Source organism: Sus scrofa, chromosome 13 (genome assembly GCF_054392235.1).
Source record: "Sus scrofa isolate SSC_HxYL_T2T_F1_AM1 chromosome 13, Sscrofa_HxYL_maternal_Yorkshire_Landrace_v2.0, whole genome shotgun sequence".
In the NCBI taxonomy this organism is placed as follows: Eukaryota; Metazoa; Chordata; class Mammalia; order Artiodactyla; family Suidae; genus Sus; species Sus scrofa.
In genome coordinates, this window is record NC_139395.1 from 128,568,160 (window position 1) to 128,591,243 (window position 23,084).

At 35.7% G+C, this 23,084-nt stretch overlaps 1 protein-coding gene across 50 annotated transcripts in view; it reads left to right on the plus strand.

Annotated features, from left to right (window-relative positions):
• Window positions 1–23,084, plus strand: part of NAALADL2 (N-acetylated alpha-linked acidic dipeptidase like 2) — a 1,339,033-nt gene that overhangs the window by 998,292 nt on the left and 317,657 nt on the right. For 19 of the 50 annotated variants that reach the window (XM_084990307.1, XM_084990303.1, XM_084990341.1 and 16 more), the window contains one exon: window positions 13,834–13,902. The exons of the other annotated variants lie outside the window; for them this stretch is intronic. In XM_084990307.1, the coding sequence (XP_084846433.1) occupies window positions 13,834–13,902 (69 nt within the window). The remainder of the gene's footprint in view (window positions 1–13,833; window positions 13,903–23,084) is intronic. 50 annotated transcript variants of the gene reach the window in all.

A 23,084-nucleotide genomic window follows, 5' to 3' on the forward strand; every position in this document is an offset into this window, starting at 1 on the left:
GTATTTCCAGTATTTGGCACATAGAGACCATTCAGAACACTCAGTACTATTTCTTTCTTTCTTTTTTTTTTTTTTTTTTGCCATTTCTTGGGCCACTCCCGTGACATATGGAGGTTCTCAGGCTAGGGGTCTAATTGGAGCTGTACCCACTGGCCTATGCCAGAGCCACAGCAACGCAGGATCCAAGCAGCATCTGCGACCTACACCACAGCTCACAGCAACACCAGATCCTTAACCCACTGAGCAAGGCCAGGGATGGAACCCGCAAACTCCTAGTTCCTAGAGGGATTCGTTAACCACTGAACCACAACATGAACTCCTAGTACTAGTTCTTAAATGAATAAATAAGTGGAGAGATATTACTTTTCTTACATGTTCTGTTTGTATTAAGTAAAGATTGTGATGGAACTCTTGGTTCCTCTTTAAATGAAAAAAAAAAAAAAAAGTTACAGAGAACCATTGCTCCCATTCTAAGAAAGAGAATAAGTGAGACAGATTACAAAAGCATGTTTTCAAAAAAACCTCTTAGAGATCTAAGATGCAAATAAGCTTAAATAAACTGAAATCCAGAAAGTGACGAGTCCATCCTCGGACTTATGGCAGACTGACAAGATGAGGGATCATGGGTAAGGAGACGTCAGCAAAACTTCAAACGAACTTTTGACAGACTCCTTCAGATGGCGTGATGATTTAGAATTCTAGTAGCCTTGGCCTCAGAGCCTGTATGAACCACCTGACTCTTCCCTATAGAACTTCACTGGCAGCAGGAGGTAGGATACCAGAGGCAGGGCAGATTAACTTCAAGAATTCTCTCTGAAACACACAAGATCTTTACTAAATACTAGAACTAGCTGCTGAGAACTGGGTTAGGTTTGTTCAGAGAAATCTCTCCAAAGTGCTACAGCTCTTCACTGAGCGCAAAGAACTAGCCTCCAGTGACTGGAGACAAAGAAGGATATCTGAGCAAAAATCTGCAGAGGCACCGAGGTTTTGACTTGAGTACAATCAATGGTTCCTGACGACGAGGCGGGGAGGGCAGGTAAACTGAGAGAAATCCATCCCAGGCATCCCAGGCATCCCAGGTCATCACTAAGTACAAGACAGTAGCTATTGAAGTTTAGGGCAAGGCAGCAGGGCAAAAAGAAACATGCTGAAGTTTGGGAAACTAGGCACAGGAGTATAGAGCAAAGGTTACTTCAAACGGCCGAAAGCAAAATGAGACAAAATAAAACAGGTGCTTAGGCTGTGAAACAGCTTACTCCTGGCTTGGAGCCCTGACAGCTGGACATAGAAGAATCATCAGAGATGGTTGTACAACTATAAATAATAAAATTCATTGAATTATTAAAAAAAGTATCATCAGAGTTACATCAGGAATCAAATCCCAGCATGGAGTTTACCATAAATCACCTTGTTAGCACAAATCCTGTTAGAGTTTATGACTTAAGATTTCAGTCATACAGAAACACTTTTACCAGGGGGATTCTTCCAAGAGCTCAGATCTCATTTCTCTGCAGGGCCAAAGTCCAGTCCTGAAGACAGGTCTTGCTAGAAATGTGCTGGGCTTGAGGAACTCAGGCCTGCTGAGTTAACCCTTGACTCTTTCCCATGCAGAAATGTTAAAATAATTTCTTCATACTCAAAGGAAATTATATGCAAGGAATAATAGAGAGCACCCAAAAGGTAAATATAATCAGCATTTAATGAACAAATGTGAAAATTTTATATACACCTGCTAGAATGGCTAAAATTAAAAAGACGGTCATATATTGGCAGGCCTTTGGGGCAACTGGAATTCTCATACTTTGCTGGTGATAGAATAAAATGGTACTACCTCTTGAAAACGTGGTTTGATGGTTTCTTGTGAAGATAAACATATATCAGCCATATTACCCAGCAATCCCAAGTCTAGGTATTTACCCAAGAGAAATAAGAACATGAATAATTATGCCCATCATAACTTTATTCATAATAGGCCAAATGGGAAACAATCCAAATGCCTCATTAGCAGAACAGATAAGCAAATTGTGGTTTACTCATACCTGGTAATAGAAAGGAACAGTCTGTTGACATATGCAACATTGTGGGTAAAACTCAAAAACATGATTTGCAAAAGAAGCCAGACACAAGAATACTTTTGTATAATTCCATTTATACAAAGTCCTAGTATCAATCTACAGTGAAGAAATCAGAACAGTATTCGCCTTTGGGATTGGCGTGCCATTGTACACGAATTCAGTGTAAATCCTTTAAAAATAAATTTAAAAGAATTATCCTCAAAAAACTCCATCTCATTCTTAGAGATGTAGAGTTTGTAATATAATAATGCTGAGGCTAAGCACAGAAGACTGTTGGAGGAAAATTATTCACTTTTCAATAAGAGAGAATTATAGAAACTAAAATATACTTATCTAAGGGATACTTATTAGCCAACATTAGCCAACATCTAAAAAATCTCAGCATGAATGTTAAAGTAATCACTAGATTCTGAGTCTTAAAATTACAATAATTTTATATTCCATGAATTCTTCACTTTACACAGGAGGCTCCTTAAGCCTGAAATTTTCAAGAGGCTGCTATTCAGTCTTACATTTCCAGTCACCAAATGTATCTCAGAAGACAAAATTATAAAAATTGTTAGCTTCAAATATGTAACCATAGACTGCAGACATAGAGCTTATTTAGCCAAAGACATTTTTTAACTAACTCAGGAAATCTGTGCAGTTGGCGAAGGCGGCCATGGTCTATGGCATGGTCTTTCAATCTGTCAGTGTCTTGAAGGGAATTTATTATGGCAGTACAACTTTCAGCTCCCTTGAGGAAATCTTTCAGAATGCTGTGCATAATTGTCATGTGATATTTTTGGAAGTTTCTCAAAACATTTTTTCATCGTGTTTAAAAAGAAAGCTGTTCTTATAGACTATTAGTTTTATTTGAGATTACTGATCACTTTCAGCCTAAAAAATAGACAGTAAATTTAGATCAGACTCATAATTTATCTAGAGGAGGTTCTGATATTGATTTTAGGGCCTTTTATGAGGAAAGCATATCTAGATATTTAACACAACCTTTTGAGATTAACACTTGATACTTTTAGTTATTTTCCATATCTTTTCTAATTTTAGGCATAGGCAATTGCATTTTGCTTGTAAACCTCTCTGCTCATTCCAGTAACATCTTTTGGACCTGGATATATACAGATTAGATGAGGACGCTTCACTCAAGCAATGATCCTTAAAATAAACATACGTGAAACAAGAAATTAGAATTTTACAAATACGCAAAATAATCACTTAAAAATAAACCTCCTAGGAAATGGTCCTAGTTGGGTTAAATATTTATAGATGAAGTTTCTGCACCATATATGTATATATATGACATGTATTCTCAATCTAAGTATATTAATTACATCTTATTCTATTATTCTATTAAAGACACATAGAGAGGGAGTTTCTGCTGTGGTACAGAGGATTAAGGATTCAATGTTGTCTCAGGGCAATCCCTGGCCTGGAGCAGTGGGTTAAGAATCCAGCATTGCTGCACCTGTGGTCTAAGTTGCAGCTGCAGCTTGGATTCCATCCCTTGGCCAGGAATTTCCATAAGCAGTATGTACAAAAAAAAAAAAAAAATACATAGAGATAACTTTTGGAGAAATGCTGAAAAAAGATAGGCAATCATTCTTTAGAGAACATTCACCCAGTAATCTATGTGTCAGGCATCAAACAAGTTTAGTTGGAGTTGATTTCAATTTTTTGCTTTTTCTTTCACTTTTAGTTTCCTGTAGGCCCTTAAACCTCTTTCCAGGCTTCTTCATAAATCCTTTTATTTCTTAATTTTTCTATTTCTTTTTATTATTTTTGAGGAAATTGAAAATCAAGTACAAAATGTATCTCCTAATCTATCATTAAAAATTTCCCTCAGTTTTATTACTTATTTTTCAACCACATTTGACCTCAACTGAGCCACCATCAGGGCTAAGACTTCAGGATTGTTTACTTTTTAAAATAATCTCAAAGAAATGCATCTGGTGTTTCAAGGTGTCATTGCTGAGGTTCATTCATTCAAAAACAGGTGTCAAATGTTGATACTGGTCTTGAAAAGACAAAACTGAGTGAGTGCTTTGGTGATTGGAAGTCTGCATGAGTATTGAAAACAGTGCAGACTCCTTTTTCTGAGAATACTAGGAAGGAAAATTAGATATTTCTTGAGAATACTCTGTACTAAGGATATTGTTTCCTTTAGAGAACTCTAAAGCTTGGGATTTCAGATAGAAGCTATACAATCTAATTTTGCATGAAAGACTTGTAGCAATGAGATTATACTGGCAGACATCAGAATTACAGCCACGTTGAGTTCACACTTTTAGAACAGCCAGGCCTGCAGGCAGAGTAAATCTATGTCCAACTAGGTTTCTTAGTCACACAGATGTAATGAGGAACAAGATAGTTCAGCAGAAGGACCACTTCCCAAGCAAAAGTTTTATTTGTACAAGGGTGAAATTAAAAGGAAAATAGCAACAAATGTCCTTTGACTATGAATTGTGTACACAGGTGCACGAAGGATAAAATGTTTCCTGTAACTTTCAAAGTTGGTCAGGAAAATCTAGTTAGAAAAAAATTAATCATTACATTCATAAAATATACATATTTATGAAAATAGTTTATTTGAAGAACATTATAAAAATCAATACTTCCAAAGTATCAAAATCAATACTTCACAAAGTATCTATTAAAAGACATAATTATTTGAAAATACTATGTAAGTAACATAAATCATGTTTATAATATGTATTTTAAGCATGTTATAAAATTGCTGTCACCATAGCTAAAATGCCACTTGATGGCTACTGTGTGCTCCAAATTAAGGATTTTATGTACTCAATTGCTGTTGCGATTTGTATTTTGTTTGTTTGTTTGTCTTTTGTCCTTTTAGGGCCACACCCACGTCATATGGAGTTTCCCAGGCTAGGGGTTCAGTTGGAGATACAGCTGCCAGCCTATACCACAGCCACAGCAATGACAATCCAAGCCAAGTCTGTGAACTACACCACAACTCACAGCAACACTGGATCCTTAAACCATTGAGTGAGGCCAGGGATCAAACCCGCAACCTCATGGTTCCTAGTTGTATTTGTTTCTACTGCTCCATAACGAGAATTCCTATTTGTGTTTTTTTAAAAGTAAGAAGATATCTTACATTTTTTAGTAAAGAAAATAATGTTATGAGAATGTCAAACTCATTCTTAAAATATGATAGTAATGATGCATATTATGAATCCAGTAAAAACAAAAATACGTAGTGATTTATTTTCACAGGCAATGTATGTGTGTTCATTTGGGATTGATTAGAGTCAAAGCTAATGAGACCAAGGATTAATAGGAACTGTAGTTAATAACTGGATTATGAAAAGCAAATTAAGTTGTTTAAATTGCCAGCCTTAACCAGCAGCAGAAATATTTTCTTTTCTTTCTTTGTTTATTGTTTTACGATGGGAAGAGGTAGAAAGTTTGACTGGATGGCTCTCTGATACCATCAGTGGTAATCATCCTATCAGTGATGTCTATATAGTCTCATTCTAAATTGAAATACAGCTACCAGTTGCCTTAATGATTCTTTGCAACTTTATTAGTTAAGGATGAAGAGCAGTGAGCAATAAAGGGATCATGAGACTGATGCCTATGTATGTATCCAGAAGGACTGTTTCTGGCTTGACTCTTCATTGGGGTCTAATCGGAGCTGTAGCCACTGGCCTACGCCAGAGCCACAGCAATGCAGGATCCGAGCCGCATCTGCCACCTACCCCACAGCTCACAGCAACGCCTGATCATTAACCCACTGAGCAAGGCCAGGGATCGAACCCGAAACCTCATGGTTCCTAGTCGGATTTGTTAACCACTGCGCCATGACAGGAACTCCAGTGGTCACATTCTTTGAGAAAGTTTATTTGGCTATGATTAGTTGTCCTTACATTCTGATTTCTTAAACTTGAGACATTTCATGCTTAGGTTTTGGTTTGCTTATGAAGGCTACTAAGGCATTAAAGCCATCTCGGTATTACTGTCCCCTTGTTCAATTAATTCAACATGCCAATGGCACCTTTCAAAATTACAAAACATATTGATCTATTTTCCCATAGTAAGACCAAATCAAATCAGACTGTAGTAAAATCAAGAGGTAATATCATAGTAGCTTTACTCTGATCCTCAGAATAGGGTACTAGAATCTTGGCCTTCTCAAGCCTCTTTCTTCTTGGAGGGCTGAGGCTAAAGAGAAGAGTCTTCTCTAAGGTGTGTAGAGACTACATCCCACCAGGCACTCTCTGGTTCTTTTCTTCACTCAGATTTGTGTTCCAGTGACTTGGAGGACTTCTCTTGCCTAGATGGACACCATTCCTGGCTTCCCGACTAATAGTTTTGTTGTGGTTTTCAAAGTCCACATCCATCCTTCTGGGCTACCTTTGGCAGTCTTCAGGGCTGTATATGGAGTTACACCCCCAACTTCTGGGGATACAATTCTTAAATAGTTTACTAAAAGAGGGAGGGACATCACTTATTCTCTGTGGTTTCTCAGAATGAAAACTCTGAGATGTGGAAAAGTTTCCTTAGGGTCTGATTTAGAAATAAGGTGAGTGTCATAATGTAGGTTACTATACCAAGTTCTTTTTCACTTGCCAATAGTTGGAACATGTCTCTTATCTGACCTCAGAATCTTAACTTTCACCTGGTTGCTTAGGTCAAAAATGGTGGGCTCATCTTACCTTCTCCTCTTATCTCACATTGCCATGCACTCCATCAGGAAGTCCTCTTAGCTCTCCCATCAACACAGAGCCAGAATCCAACCATATCTCGCTATTTTCTTTCCTATCTTGTCCCTTTGAAGTCTCCTAACTGCTGACCTTACTTCCAATTCTGGCTCCCTATACTCAATCTATTCTTAGAATATCAGCCATGTTATCCTTCAAAACCTTTGAAACCTAATTTTTTGACCATACTGTGCTCTGCTCTTCATTTCACTCTGGGTAAAATTCAGGCTCTGTAGTAGAATCTAACCTTTTACCTAACTGATCCTGCTTCTACTTCTATCCCCTTTTCTCAAGGCTGCAGTCCTGGTCTTCCACAGTCTACTTTATTTAAATGTGCAGCCCTTATCCCAACCCTCCCAACCCTTCCATGTACCTCACCCTGTGTAAAACCATAGCTCTTGTAACATCTACTTATTGACCACCAGTCTCTATGCAGGAATATGAGGCACATAAGGACTAGGAGGGATACATGTCTGTTTTCACTGGAGGTTTCCTGACGTTTAAATCACTGTCTGGTGTGTAGATTCTCAAATAGCTGTTGTATGAGTGAAGGAAGCATTTTTTTTTTTTGCCTATCTAGGGCACTATGTAGAGACTTGAGGGCTGATTTTGTCCTTTCTGCAAGTGCCTCAGTTCCAGGCTTGATCATTAGTTCTTAGCATATCCACAGAGCCTTTATTTTAAGAGAGTTCCTGGAAGCTGCTTTCTCTGACATGTGGAATAGCCATGAAGGCCATAAAAACAAAGCCCAAGTTCCTGGAATCTGCACTGCATCTCATTACTAATTTTCAGAATCAGTTGCACAACGTCTTCTTACATAAGCAGTGTCTAAACAACTTAATCTAAACATGCATTTTAACAGAAGGTTGACTTGGGAGTCTGTGTGTATGTAGCAGAAAATGTGTCTAATTGAAAAATAGTTTTTTCGCAAAATATAGAATATCTGGCATTCCAAGGATTCTTAGAAATACATGTTTTAAAGTTATTTCCTTTACCCTGTATTAAGATATTCTATCAAATGCCTTGTTGTTTCTGAGAAAGATTGGCACCAATATAAGTAAAAGTGTTACTAGGTCAAACCAAAGCAAACACTACTGAAACGTAAATGCCACGAAGAAAGTGACATGATAAAACCAACATTATGGAAATGGAAAACAGTGTAATGATTAATAGCATGAATAGCTGAGATATTTGCTTGTCAGAAAAACATTTCCCTTTATTGAAATACTTTAACTTTTGTTTAATTTTACATTGAAGATATTTGACATAATTAGTGTTTTCTATTTTTATTCTTTCAAATGAAAGAATAGATTGTGGGCAGGCATAATATGAATTAGAGAACAAGCATGAATTAGTTTGAATTCCTAGATCTTTCTCTACACTAGCTTTAAATTTGTCTGTAATTTAGAATATAGAGACAATATGAGGACAAACTGGCATTCTAATATTTGATCAATGTTTGCGGAAATTCTAAGTATTACTGAAAAATATTTTCCCTGCCAGGTAAACTGTAGTTGCCTAATGTATGGTTTATGTTTGTGTGTGTGACTGTGTATCTACATGCATGTGTGTATACACACACATATGCCATGTGTAAATAAAACTTTCAATACAAAATGATTTTCTGGTGTTTCCGTTGTGGCTCAGTGGTAACGAACTCGACTGGTATCTATTAGATTGTGGGTTTTATCCCTGCCCCCTGATCAGTGGGTTAAGGATCTGGTATTGCTGCAAGCTGTGGTGTAGGTTGCAGACGCAGCTCAGATCCTGTGTTTTTGTATTTGTGTCTGTAGTGCAGGGTGGCAGCTGCAACTCCAATTTGACCCCTAGCCTGAGTATTTCCATATGCCATGGGTGTGGCCCTAAATAGACCAAAAATTAAAAAAGATTTTCATTGAATTTTAAAGTAAAATTTTGTTACAAAACCAGTAGTAGTAATGAGGTTTTATTTTTGTCCCACATATTTTCTTTGTTTTTCTTTTTCTTTTTCTTTTTTATGGCTTAACCTGTGGCATTTGGAAATTCCTGGTCCATGGGTCAAATCAGAGCTGCAGCCTACACCACAGGTTGCAGCAATGTGGTATCCTTAACCCACTGAGTGAGGCCAGGGATTGAACATGCATCCTTAAAGACAACATCAGGTCCTTAACCCACTTAGCCACCATGGAAACTCCCTCTCTCACCTGTTTTAATTTTACCTTCAATCAAATTTTAGGCCAGAGAAACTAGACCTGTTGTAAGATCATTTACCTTTGAGATTGCTTTTATGGCCACATTCTCCATGTCTGCTGCTCAGAATTCTATCTTTCTACTGATAAAATATTAGAAAGTGGTGCAATAAAACATAAATTTTATGCCAACTTTTGGTGCTTTGACAACATTCCCAGCTGGGACATCTCTTCCTTGAATGGAGAGAGCTGGAGGACTTGGTCTTGTAGAATAACATGACAGTTGGCTAAAAGTAACATTTATAATAAAGGACCAATCTGAATTGCTGATGACAATGGTTACTGGTTTGGGGATAAAATAACTAAAGGATTTCCTGTGAATTTTCCCCAAGATTACAATGAAAAGAACTAACAGACCAGCATCTAAAGGTAAAACAACTCTTATATTACCACTAAGATAGAATGAAAAATTATATTTATTAAAGTGATTGGATTTTGTAGATGCCTTTAACTCTAAAAACTCAAGTACAATTAAGGGTGGAATAAAAAGATAATATACAATATTTAGAAACAATACATCAAGGGGATATTTTGGCAAGCTAATTAAGTAAGGCTGTTATAAAAATAATTTTACCCCTCTTATCTCAAGGAACAATGGATTTATAGTTAGAATAATGAAAATCGAGCCACATGTATTTGTTCACATAAATTAAGTGAAAAAAGTTAAACCCACATAGAGTTGTTTAGACATGGATAGATGTGGAGCTTGTTTTTATTACCCATATTAGAGAAGGGCAAAATAATCAAGGAATGCACAAGGAAAGCAAAAGTTACCTCAAGAAATTCTCATTAAAAAAGCACTTAATTAGTTGTTGCCATATGAAATTCAAAGAGTTGGATAATACGGGATAGAACTTTTCATTTCTGGATCATTGATCTGAATCCAGCAGATGACACGTCATCAGGGACCAAAAGCCATTACCATAGTGTCTTATGTGAAATAAGGTAATTCTCACATTTCTTTGCCAAGAGTAGAAATTGCTATGCATCCTATGAATTATTAGAAGTAAGATAGATATGGAAATTTGTGAGGCAAAAAAATAAATTTGGATGGAATAAACCAGTCTCTTATTCCTTTACAAAATCAAATGTAACCCTCATTTAAAAAGTGGAACATTATTCTTTATGAAGATGTAATAGAATATGTAATAGTCTCTAAATCAGTATGTAATAAACAATTGCCTTTTTTTTTTTTTTTTTTTTTTTTTTTACTTTGTATTTACCCCCTTCTTTTGGAATATCTAGATTTTGCTGGGGCCAACATCCTGCTCCATTCTCATCCCAATGGTGTGGCTGGGCTTGTCCCCACCCTCACCTCTAGAGGCAGGGCCTTGACTGCCTTTGAGAAAACAGGAGCTTTTTCTCTTACCTTTGGAGCTACTGGGAAAGACCACCTTTCTTTCCCTTGACAGTCTGTGGTGAAACTGTTTAACAGTCATTTTACTACTATACAGGGAATCTAGTTGTTAGGAGGCAGCAGTGTGGAGTCTGAGGCTAAAGCCAGAGCATGGAAGAGAGGTCAGAGAAATAGAGAGGAATCAGATCCTGGGTGATGATGTTAAAGCTGCTGGTTCAATTCTTTCATACTTGTAGATCTTCACTGAAGAAAGTTATAGATTCCCTTTATCATTTTACTTGTGATTTTTTTTTCTCATTTGAAACATAATTCTTTATGTGGAAAGTGCTATTAAAAGCAGGATGGGGAGTTCCCGTCGTGGCGCAGTGGTTAACGAATCCGACTAGGAACCATGATGTTGCGGGTTCGATCCCTGCCCTTGCTCAGTGGGTTAACGATCCGGCGTTGCCGTGAGCTGTGGTGTAGGTTGCAGACGCGGCTCAGATCCTGCGTTGCTGTGGCTCTGGCGTAGGCCGGTGGCTGCAGCTCCTATTCAACCCCTAGCCTGGGAACCTCCATATGCCGCGGGAGCGGCCCAGGAAGTGGCGACAATAACAACAAACAACAACAACAAAAAAGACAAAAAGACAAAAAAAAAAAAAAAAAAAAAAAAAGCAGGATGGTAAAAATAATAGACTCTAAATGTGGCAATAGATAAACCAAAAAGGTGTGATGAAAAATATGAAAGAAAATTTTTCCTCTATCCTCTTAGGATCCTTCAGCTGTCCTAATAATTAAGTTGACAAGACAGATTAACAGGTAAAAAAAAAATCCTTTTTTTTGGTTTGTTTTGTTTCTTTGGAAGTTCCTATTTAGTTTTGGAAGAAATAAAAAAGGTTAACAATGAAAGGCTGAAAATTGTGTATAAGAAGCATACATTAATATTTGGCATGAGGCTGAATACTTCTGGTCAGATCCACTTTTTAAAATTTAAATTTTTGGAAAGAAGGAAAAGAAAGTAAAAATCACTTTGAGTGAGCCATGAAAATCAGGCTGCTGCTTCTCAGTCTGTACCTTTAGTTGCTTCTTCCTGGGTCAAGACACAAACAATAATTCTGCATTGAATTTCTGTTATGGTCTCCATTTATTTTGACAGATACCATATTCCCTATGCAGAAAATAGGGTTTTTTTTTTTCCCCTAACTGTAAGGGAATGTCTGTACTTTTACTAATTTATTTTTTCAAAGCCCTGTAGAGAACTACATCTCTATTTCTTTCCAAAAAAAAAAAAACAAAAACAAATTTAATTATGTCTGTATGAGGAATCCTTATAACATGAGAAATTCTAAAGATACTCAGATAAAATGAGGTATATGTGTCATCTTGGCTAAGGAGAGGTAGGTAGGCTTCTGGAACTTCAAAGGGAGGGAAAGCAATTTAAAGGAAGATGAAAACAGCTAATGTTTGATAAAGAAATGTTTGCTGCACTGAGCCACATAGTTCAGTGTTCATTGTTTTGTTTTGGTTTTTAACAAACAGACTTTGCTAGGCTGCTCTGTACCTATAACACCTAGTTCATGTTATTTTACAGTTACCTATGGTGATAACTGCCTCCCTGGAACAGGACCTCTATCTCCATTTTTTTAAGGCTTGTAGGGGAAAGGTCAAAGTTCTTCCTGTGTCTTTTGTTTCTTAAAAGTATTTAACCTCACACCAAAGAGACACACTTAACAATGGCAAATTTTACTCCCCTACATCTCACCAAAATAAGAAAGTAAGCAACCCTTGTTACAACATAGCTAAATAGTTGAGTAAATATCACCTTGAATTTAGGGATTCAAACCAAGACTGCACAGTTAAAGATACTTGCTAGAAAATATTCTAAATATGTTGATATATTATAGATTTCAGAATGTTCATTAACAAGAGAAACAGGAGTTCTCCTGTGGTGCAGAGGGTTAAGGATCCAGTGTTGTCATTGCATTGACTTGGGTAACTGCTGTGGTGCGGGTTCAATCACTAGCCCTGGAATTTCCACATGCTGGGAGCGCAGCCAAAAAAAAAAAAAAGAAAGAAAAGAAAAGGCAAAGAAACAGATATGAAGTTACTTTAAAAATACAATTGAGCACAAAACTAAACAGAGGCTTTTTGGAATCAATTAAATTCTTTTCCAGCAGCAGGGTTTATACCAGTCTGTCCAGACTCTTAAGAACATTCTATAACTGCCACTTCTTGGGACTCCAGTGATGCCATGATTTTTTCTTCTTTCCAAACCATGTCCTCAGCTCTTCCCATTTATTCTGAAAGTTCCAGACAGATTTTCAATCAATTTCCTTGTACTGAAATTAACTAGAATAAATTTCTGTTGTTTGTGGCCTGAGAAACCTGATTGATTAAACACATTTCACACATTAATTTTTTTATCAACCTCTGTTAATGTAAATAATTTCAAAAATATCACTTAAAGAGCCCTTTACATATATGCAAATTAGTGCTTGTTTTAAAAGAAAAATCATTAACTTTAAAAATTGCATATTTCTTTTTGCTGATAGATTATTCTTCCTAAAATCATTTTCATCTTATTACTATGATGATGTTACTGAATGCAAGTTCATGTGCCAGAATGCACAGTGAGGCCAAACAAACCATAATGTTGAAATCTGAAGCAGAGAAAAGTATATTGGAGGGCCAAGCAAGGAGAACAGATGGCTAATGATAAAAATCCCTTAACTCTATGATGGTTTTCAGTGAGAAGTGTTTAATAAGCAAAATTAGGGGTGAGGGCTGCGGGTGTGATTTTCTTCCTTTTTTTTTTTTTTTTTTTTTTTTTGCCTTTTCTAGGGCCGATCCCACAGCACATGGAGGTTCCTAGGCTAGGGGTCCAATTGGAACTGTAGCTGCCAGCCTACACCAGAGCCACAGCAATGCCAGATTGTCTTGTCTGTGACCTACACCACAGCTCACGGCAATGCCAGATCCTTAACTCACTCAGCAAGGCCAGGGATGGAACGTGCAACCTCATGGTTCCTAGTAGGATTCCTTAACCATTGAGCCACAAGGGAACTCCTCTTCTGATTGGTTGATGGTGAGATAATGGGGCTCCAAGAGTCTTGTGCTCAATCTGAAGTTATCATGGGTGGGGGCCTTTGTTCCTACAGAACAACTCAAAGATATTGTTATGTATGTTCCTTGAGGAGGAACCAGGACTCTGTCCCAAGGCTGTACTGCTGTTCCTCCTTTCTTTCTGCAGCCTCTCTCCTCTGATTAGCAATGGTTGGTATCTGCCCTTTGGAACTCAGGGAAGGTCTAGGAGGCTGAATGAAACCTATATCCTACAAACAAGAAACAGAGGGGGTGGGGGCACTAAAAGGATTTGTACCAGGGAGGAGCCAATAGAGTCCTGCTATGTTTCAATGATGGTTATTTTTCACATCTAAACACATTTTCTTCTTGTTTTACTTTCAAAGCCTCCATATGACCTCCATTGCAATTGGGAGAAAGCTGATGATCCATCCATTTCAACCCCTCCTGCCCCAGTATGTATGCCCCATCATCATTTAATGAGGGAATTTAGAGGCTTTGAGAGCTAAGGTCTCACAGCTTAATTTTTTTTTTTTTTTTTGTCTTTTCTAGGGCTGCTCCTGCGGCATATGGAGGTTCCCAGGCTAGGGGTCGAATAGGAGCTGCAGCCACTGGCCTACACCAGAGCCACAGCAACATGGGATCCTAGCCGTGTCTGCAACCTACACCACAGCTCATGGCAATGCCAGATCCTTAACCCACTGAGCAAGGGCAGGGACCGAACCCGCAACCTCATGGTTCCTAGTGGGATTCGTTAACCACTGAGCCACGACGGGAACTCCTCACAGCTTAAAAATTATCATTGACTTCTAGTCTCCAAAACCATGGTATTTCTATTCACCAACCTGGCTAATGCTAAATACTTTTTGGAGCAAGAATCAAGTACTCAAGTATCAATTCTCAAGCCTCAATTATTTTCTTGACTAAAGAAGCAAAAATTGAACATGGAAGTGAATTTGCAACTCAGTTCAATAGAGTATCATTTGCTATGTTGGAACCACAAAATTATTATAATGCTAGTCCTTTCACAGGAAAAAGTTAAACCTGTCTATAAAAATGTTTCTTTAAAAGGATAAGCCTATATAAAAGATCCAGTGAATATCTATCAAACACCATGCATGGAAATAAGCTGCAGTTTCTGCTCCAAAGTAGAGGAAATGGGTTGATTTTGTTTAACATATATGGACATTCCAGAAAGAAGAACAAAAACTGTCTTTAATTCTAATTTATATCATGTTTCTGAATAGAATAAGAGATCATTGTGACTAGATAATACAGAGTTATCCCTCCAGTATGAAATTAGTCCTTTTCCCGCTAAAAGAATAAAAGGCTTAACATCTACCAAGTAGATTCCATTCAGTGGAGTCTTTGAAAAGATTGAAAATAAGAATTTTTTTCCTTCACTCATTATTTTCGGCTCTTCTATTATTATCGTTGCCTTATTACTTCTTTGTAGAAAGTACTGCTCCATCCTCTTTAGATTAGTGACTAATGTAATTCACGTTAACATCACTGACTTATTTGAGAAACTGTTCTTCTCTTTCTTCCCATTTGTACTTTTTTTTTCTCCCACTTATAACTGTATGGATAAATATATAAGGCATGTTATTATCCTTTGAACACATTCATATATATATATATGAACATATTCATATATATATATATAGTCTGTGAAATAATAGTTAGGGTGGACTATATCTCATTGTTCATTTATTCCCTTAGGTATTTTAAAAAACAGATAATTTCGAATAGCCTTTGAAGCCAAATAACAAGTTTGTAATTCCTTATTGCTTTTTAGGGACTCTCTGTAATCCACAATATAACAAAACAGTCCTTTACAAATAATACTATATACCACAATTTGATAAACTATTCATTTTATCATAGGTAGTCACTTTTTTGTATTGCCCATACTTAAACATAAACATATATGACTGTTCTTTATATATATATATGCATGTACATACACATATATTAATTTCACACATTCTAAGACAAAAAGGAAAAAGAGTTTGTCCAAGTTTTCTACGTGAATTTTAAAAATAATGTGTCTGCCTGTGGAGCCAGAATCAGAAAACTTCATATAATGAGCTAGAGAGTAAAGATTTTAGGCTTTGTGGGCCATGTGGGCTCTGTCCCTAACTCTGTGTTGTCAGGAAATCAGCCATAGACATTAAGAAAGAAATAGGCATGTGTTAAAGATGACAATAATAATAATAATAACCTTTATTTACAAAAATAGGTGTCAGGCTATTTGGCTTACTGACTGTGGTTTGCTGACTCTCACTTTAAAGTGTAAAGAATTTTGGGGAGTTTCCATTGTGGCTCAGTGGTTAGGAACCCCACTAGTATCCATGAGGATGAGACTTCAATCCCTAGCCTCACTCAGTGGGTTAAGGATCCGGCATTGCCGTGAGCTGTGGTGTGGGTCTCAGATGCGGCTAGGATCCTGCATTGCTGTGGCTGTGGTGTAGGCTGGCAGTTGCAGCTCTGATTCAACCCCTAGCCTGGGAACTTCCATATGCTGCAGTTATGGTCATAAAGTAAGTAAGTAAATAAATATATAAGTAAATAAATAAAATGTAAAGAATTTTTCTGGAAGGTATCAATTCACAGTAGAGTAGAAATAATAATCTATTTTTCATGAATTTCTTTAAATACGCTGGACCTGTTAAGTGACATTAAAGATCGTGAGCCTGAATTTACTGTAATGCATTTTATATTATCTGACAAAATGGTGGTAAGAGGCATTTCTGCACTGGATGCGAACTTGGGGATTTCTATAAGTTTCTTCCACATCTAAAATTTCAGGCTTGTTGAAAATATCTTACTATCAGTCTCCTCAGCACTAAGAAAATGTTACCAATGATATATCTTTTCATGAGGGTACAATGATAAGAGATCCACATTTAAAACAGATTATGTCCAAGTAATGTGAGCTTTTTACACCAAAATTACAACCAGTAATTGCTAAGAGAAGTTGATTATCTCTTCGTCAAAGTAACACTTTTTCAATTATGTTTCTCCTATTACTGTTTTAGTTATTATATTCTTTACCACATTACAATTTATTTTTTTATGTTTGAAAGGAGAATAAGTTACCTATTGAAGTATCTCACAGAACTAACTTTCTCTCTTTCTCTCTCTCTCCCTCTCTGTCCCTCCCTCCCACACTTCCTCCCTTCCTCCCTCTTCTTCCCCTTCTTCACTCTTTCACTCTTATACACACACAAAAAAAATGAAGGTTTTGGTTGGAAAGATGATGCTTGAGCCAACTCATAATTTCAGTTTATATTATTCTAATTTTATTACATAAACTTGCAAAAAATTGGAGGAGGGGCAAAGTTTCCTTTCTAGTTTGGGTGATATGTTTAGACAAAGGAATATTGGGGGAAATTATTGGCAGTTTTATTATGTGGCATTGATAGTTTTTTGTTTTTTTTTTTTTTTTTTTACATAGAAAGAATATGGCAAAATCAAAGTATTGGAAAACATTTTAGTTAGCCTAAATGTATAGAAGTAATCATAAAAGACACCATTAACTCATCTTGCTCCAGATAATGAGATGAAATTAAGAATAATAAAATTAAGCCTAATGATGGAGAAAATATTTTCCTATGCCCTTAAAAATAAAGCCTTAATTAGCTGGAATTGTGGAGAATGATGTGTTGTGGTAATTTAATTTTCTGAATAATGGAAGGTAAACAGAAAATCCTTTAATATTATGTCCATTTTGTTGCAGACTTTCCAAAATTCTCTCTCCTTTTTCTTTTTTTTTTTTTTTGCTATTTCTTTGGGCTGCTCCCGCGGCATATGGAGGTTCCCAGGCTAGGGGTCCAATCGGAGCTGCAGCCACTGGCCTACGCCAGAGCCACAGCAACGCGGGATCCAAGCCGCGTCTGCAACCTACACCACAGCTCACAGCAACACCAGATCATTAACCCACTGAGCAAGGGCAGGGACCGAACCCGCAACCTCATGGTTTCTAGTCGGATTCGTTAACCACTGCGCCACAATGGGAACTCCTCTCTCCATTTTCTAAATTCATTTTCTTGGAAACTCTTACATGGCATCTATCATAGTTTGCCTTGTGATGTGTGTAGTATTTCTTCTGCCAGTCTATAAATGTCTTGAAGTGAGAAACCATGTCTTTTTCTTCATTTAGACCCATAATAGATAAGTCCTCATATGTAATAAATGCTCAATAAATATTGAGTTCTATTGTTATGAATTTCACTTATGACTTTGAGATATTATAGATAAATAAAGGAACTCTTGCTTATAAGAACATGTCAGAAATAATCATGGTTAATTATTGACACTGGCTAATCAAAATCTGATTTTTGGATATGATTCACTAAGTCATGGCCAAGCCATTAAGTTTTGAGCCAATTAAAAAAATGTATCATGGATAATGTCCAGAGTCTATAAAAAATATCTGCTAATCTGTCATCATATTCTACTCAAGAAGAAATAAAAAGGTTTTTTTAGTTTGTTTATTTTATACAAGAATTACCTGTTCCAAATATATATTAGGAACTCAAACATAATGAAGATAATTACACTACCCAAATTGCTATTAAATATTGTTATATAAACTTCTATATTATTTATTAAGATATGGATATCTTTATATTTACATCTGTCTAGAATTATCTTGCAAAAATAGAACCCTAAAGATTCTGACTTTAGGGTTAAGCTTTGTAAACCTAATGTGTGAAAATTACCCCAAATGCATAATTCCGGTTATGTTATGGTTTCATTTATATAAAATGTGCTTGGTTGAGTAACAGAATTTTTTTTCTACAATGCTGTTATAGGGATTAGCTGTGGACAAGGCACTCTGGGCTCACTGCAATATCCTTGTAGAGAAAAATTTTCTGTCTGTTAAGTCATTCCATCTGCCATGCTTCATATAGGTTACCTGAGTGACCAGGGAAAGTCTGCTGCTGTCTGGACCTATGATCCAATCTTCCAACTGTGGGCATTCACCAACATTTATAGCAATAGTTCAAATATTATTGTTTTTCGGAGTTCCCAGTGGCTCAGTTCCATTGGGTTAAGAATCCAGAATTGTAACAGCTGTGGCATAGGTTCAATTCCTCACCCTGAGAACTTTGGCATGCTGAGGGTGTGGACAAAAATGATCATTTTTAAAAATGAGTGACATGATAGGGAAAATGGTTAGGAATCACCTTGACTAAAAATTATGACCAGAAACATTTGTAGATAAATTTTCTCTCAAAAAACTCAAAGATGAAGTTTTTGATGTTTTCTGACCTCAGCAAGGTTTATCCATTGTCTAGAATGGGTCCCCCATGCAAGGTCATATTTGGGCCTTTGAATAAAGTTATGCGGTAGTTAACATAAGTACAACAAACATCAGGCTTAACACAACTTATTTAATGCAGGCAGTATAGTAAGGATTTTTCAAAAGAATTTCCAGTGTAAAATTTTCTTTTGAGCTTTGAGATGAAAAAATGCTGCCTCTTAATGTGGAATAATACTGTTTATCTCTTACACTTGAACTCTACATCAAAAGTTTTTCCTTCCACAACTCCTTTTAGTTCAGCATGATTGGCCTCAATTGCTGCTCATTCTTTAGTATATGGAGTAGTCAATCAGGCAGTTCTGAAATGTGCTAAAATAAAGCCCTTGAAGTTGAATTTGTGGCTTTGAGAGACAGGATGCTTTTCATCTGCATTCTCGCTTTTTATCATTGTCCTTAAAGTGTCTTAGGAAGAAAAGACGACATTAAGACATATGGAGTATGAAATGCTAATCAGGTAAGATGGTAAATGCCATTCAAAGGAAAGATGATACCCACATAATGGATGATGATTGTGAATGTTTGATAGTTGTGCCAACATACCAGTGCTTTTGGCATGGAAGGAATATTCAGAGGGAAGCCTGTGCACTGGTTTATTCATAAGTCATCCAAGCCTTCAAAGAATGGTAACATAAATTTAAACATAAATGTGAGTTTCAAAAGCACACATGAATATGCACACATATTCATTCACAGGTGTAAATTATATATGTTCATCATACTTAAATATCTCTATAGATATGTACATATAATGATGAATAAAATGTTATTATATTGCTTCTAAATAATATCCTTACAAAGAATTATAATACGGTAAGAAGACCATCTAGTCCCCTTCATTTTCCTAAATATGATGTTTCCATCTACATGAATGATATCTAGAACATATGGATCTTTCTTTAATTGAAATTTCTTTAATTGTAACATATTCTAGATCTTCTTACCATTAAATATGTTGTAGATATACCTTTGTTTATATAAAAAATAAATTCATGATATATTTTTAAAGTAAGAAATCACTTTCATAACATTCTCTATGTATATGTGTTAACACATAACTTAAACATATGTACTTCATGTATATTTATATGAATATTCATATGTACACATACACATACAAATGGTAATAATTAAATTTACACACTTAAAAGATAACAGTAGGGCCACTAGATTGTTGGTGGTTTACTTCCTACTTCATACTTTCCTCTGTTTTCTGAATTTCTCAGTAAAGACATTAATTTTACAATAAGAAAATATAATAAAGCTCTTTCCATTTTATTTTTTCAAAAGCTTCTCTTTCTATAAACCTCATATTTGTATCATTTGGATTCAGCTTTGCTTAAAAACAGGGCCGATGTAGTCAGAACTCTACTAAAACAGGGTTCATCTAATGCAATAACAATGTAGTCCATCCTTAGGGGCACATACTACATGAAACCTTCCTCTGTAGATCATGTTAACCATTTACTGCTCAAGATTCTCAAGCTCAGCTCCCACATTACATCAACTAACCAGAAAACAAGGCAGCTTAACCACTTAATTTTGCGCTCCATTGCACTTATTTCTTTTTTTTTTAACAAAAACCTCAATTTAACCTTTTATCCATGAAAGCTGCAGAGCTTAACAAAGAGACAGCACAGAGCACAGGTCTCTGTAGCATTTTTTTTACACAACACTATGTCTATGTCTTTTCTCAAGGACCAATATGTGTAGTAGTCACCAGTATTACAAATGCACTTGGGCTTTAGATCTACTAATAAAAATTTTTTCATTATGTTGTCTTTTCATCTTATTGGAAGCTCCATTACAAATTATTGTCAGAACTCTGAAATTATTTGTGGTATAGACAGACAGAGATAGATAGATTGATACATATGCATACACAGAGTGAAAGCAGTATAATCTATTGAGGTTTCCATTTTCCTAGGAGCTAGGAAACTCAGATATAGATTTATGTAATAAGTAGGATTAGCATGGATTTTCTAATATTTTTCTCTCCCTTATCTTTTATATAAATATAAAATACTTTTAAATAAATATAAAATACTTTTAAAAATCATGATAAAAGTACTACATACTTCTTATTGACAAACTTAAAATTACCTAGAAACTCACAAAAGTCAAAAATTATAATTTCACCACTTTGGAAACTATTCTAATGTTTAGTCCAAGTATATATATAAAGTATGTATATTTTGCTTTTCATGCAGGTTTTACATGTTATATAGCTTAATAACTTGATTTTTTAAATTTACTGTATTAAATATTTCCCATTGTTAAATTTAATCTATAATTGATAATTTATCCATATTTTAAAGCACTTAAGCCATTTTAATTTTTTGAAGTTTTTAAAATAAGCTTGTAGCTTTAGAAGATCAAGGAAATTATAAATTCCTGCTGTGACTCTTGTTCCTAGTGGATTCTAACAGTTCTGTGGTCACTTGCACGCTAGAGATGAATGGAAGCTCAGTTTCTTCATTTCTGGGAATGAGCACTGCTTCAGAGAACAAGGTTCATAGGTTAAGTATCTTCCAACTCCAAGAAGCCTTGCTTTTTTTCACTACAGAACAAACACAGGAAGGATGGTCCACATTGCTTTTATATAAGCAATTTTATATCTCTTTAAATCTTTATTTCTATATTTTGCTAAAGCACATCTAAGAGTAGCTTCAAAAGAAAGGATGCCCCTACATGATAAAATTATTGAATTCCTATTCTCTCTCTGAATAACTTAACCTAATTCATACCTCCTTTTATTTAAATAACATGTATTTTGTTGGTGCAAAACATGTTTAACGCCAATATCAACCCTTAGGAAGCCTCTACCATAGGTATTATTATGAGATAATGCAAATAAATAGTAGATTTTTTTTTTTTTTTTTTTGGCTATGACTTTGGCATGTATAAGTTCCTGGTTGAGGGATCCAACCCATGCCATGGCAGTGACCTGAGCCACTACAGTGACAATGCTAGATCCTTAACCTGTATGCTGCAAGGGAATTCACATATTTTTAAAAAACCAAAATGAAGTGTAACTAAATACCAAAATAAATAGATGGGACCAGACTAGATCACACTATAACTTAGGGTTTTATTAGATGGGTTAAAAATATGTCATATGTACATCTGGTTGAGGTTAGTGTGACTTTAAGACTTGTGTTACAATTTGCTGATATTTGTGACATATATTTTAATTCATGCCATTTTATATAAAAAATAAGTATTAATTTTTTCTAGGAATTTTCTCTCCCCATATATTTTTCTACATTCTCATTTACATGTAATTATTATGTTAATTTTATAATTAACTTAATCTCCTTTAAAACTGGGGGCATTTCAATTTAATCTTTGAATTTCTTACTCCATGATGGCTTTAAGGTAAGAGTTAAAACTATTTCTTGAACATTCAGTATGTTCCAGACACACAACTAAGCACTTTACATGAACTACCTAAATTAATCCTCCCCTCAGAAGTTCCCTTGTTGTCTAAGGGTTAGGACTCTGAGCTTTGACTTCTGTGGCCCAGGTTCAATCCCTGGTCAGGGAACTGAGACCCCACATTGAGATGCTACACACTGTGTCCAAATAAATAAATAAACCTCCCTTAAATTTTTACTGGGCAAAAATTATTATAACCTTACTTTACTGATGAGAACATAAAGCTCAAAATTAAGTAACTTGCTTAGTATTGCAGAACGCATAAAAATGGGGTACAAAACCAGACAAGTTATTTTTAGAGCCCTACCCTTATACTAATACATTATTGTTTGCTTCCTTGTACACAGCAGGCGAACAGTAAATATCTGGTATACAGATGAATGAAATTTTACTAATCTTTTTAATCCTTAAGAAGTTCATATGTTTAGAATTCACTTTCTATAAAATTTGTAATAACATGGTGTTTACTGATGGTGAAAATTTTTCCACAGTTCTTCATTCCTATTGACGTAAAGTCATTCATATAAAATTTCATTTCACAAAATCTTTGGAATTTTTTTGCACATTATCAATGCTTAAAAAATAATTTCAGGATTAAGCAATGGTCCTTAAATCACATGGTTAGGGTAGATGGTTGACAGTGGATAGTTTTTTCAAGCTTAATTGAAATTCCTCAGACCATTATGTCATGTGTTTTTCCTTTAGTCTAACTTTGTGAAAACCTCTACATTATTATAAGGATGGTGCTCAAATTCTATTTTAATTAGAAAGTGTATCCTTATGTTTTAAAAGTCTAGGCAGTACTGATAAGTATTACAACCATAGTTCCCAGAGTCAAGCAGCTTAAGTACAAACCACATTTAAGCTTGA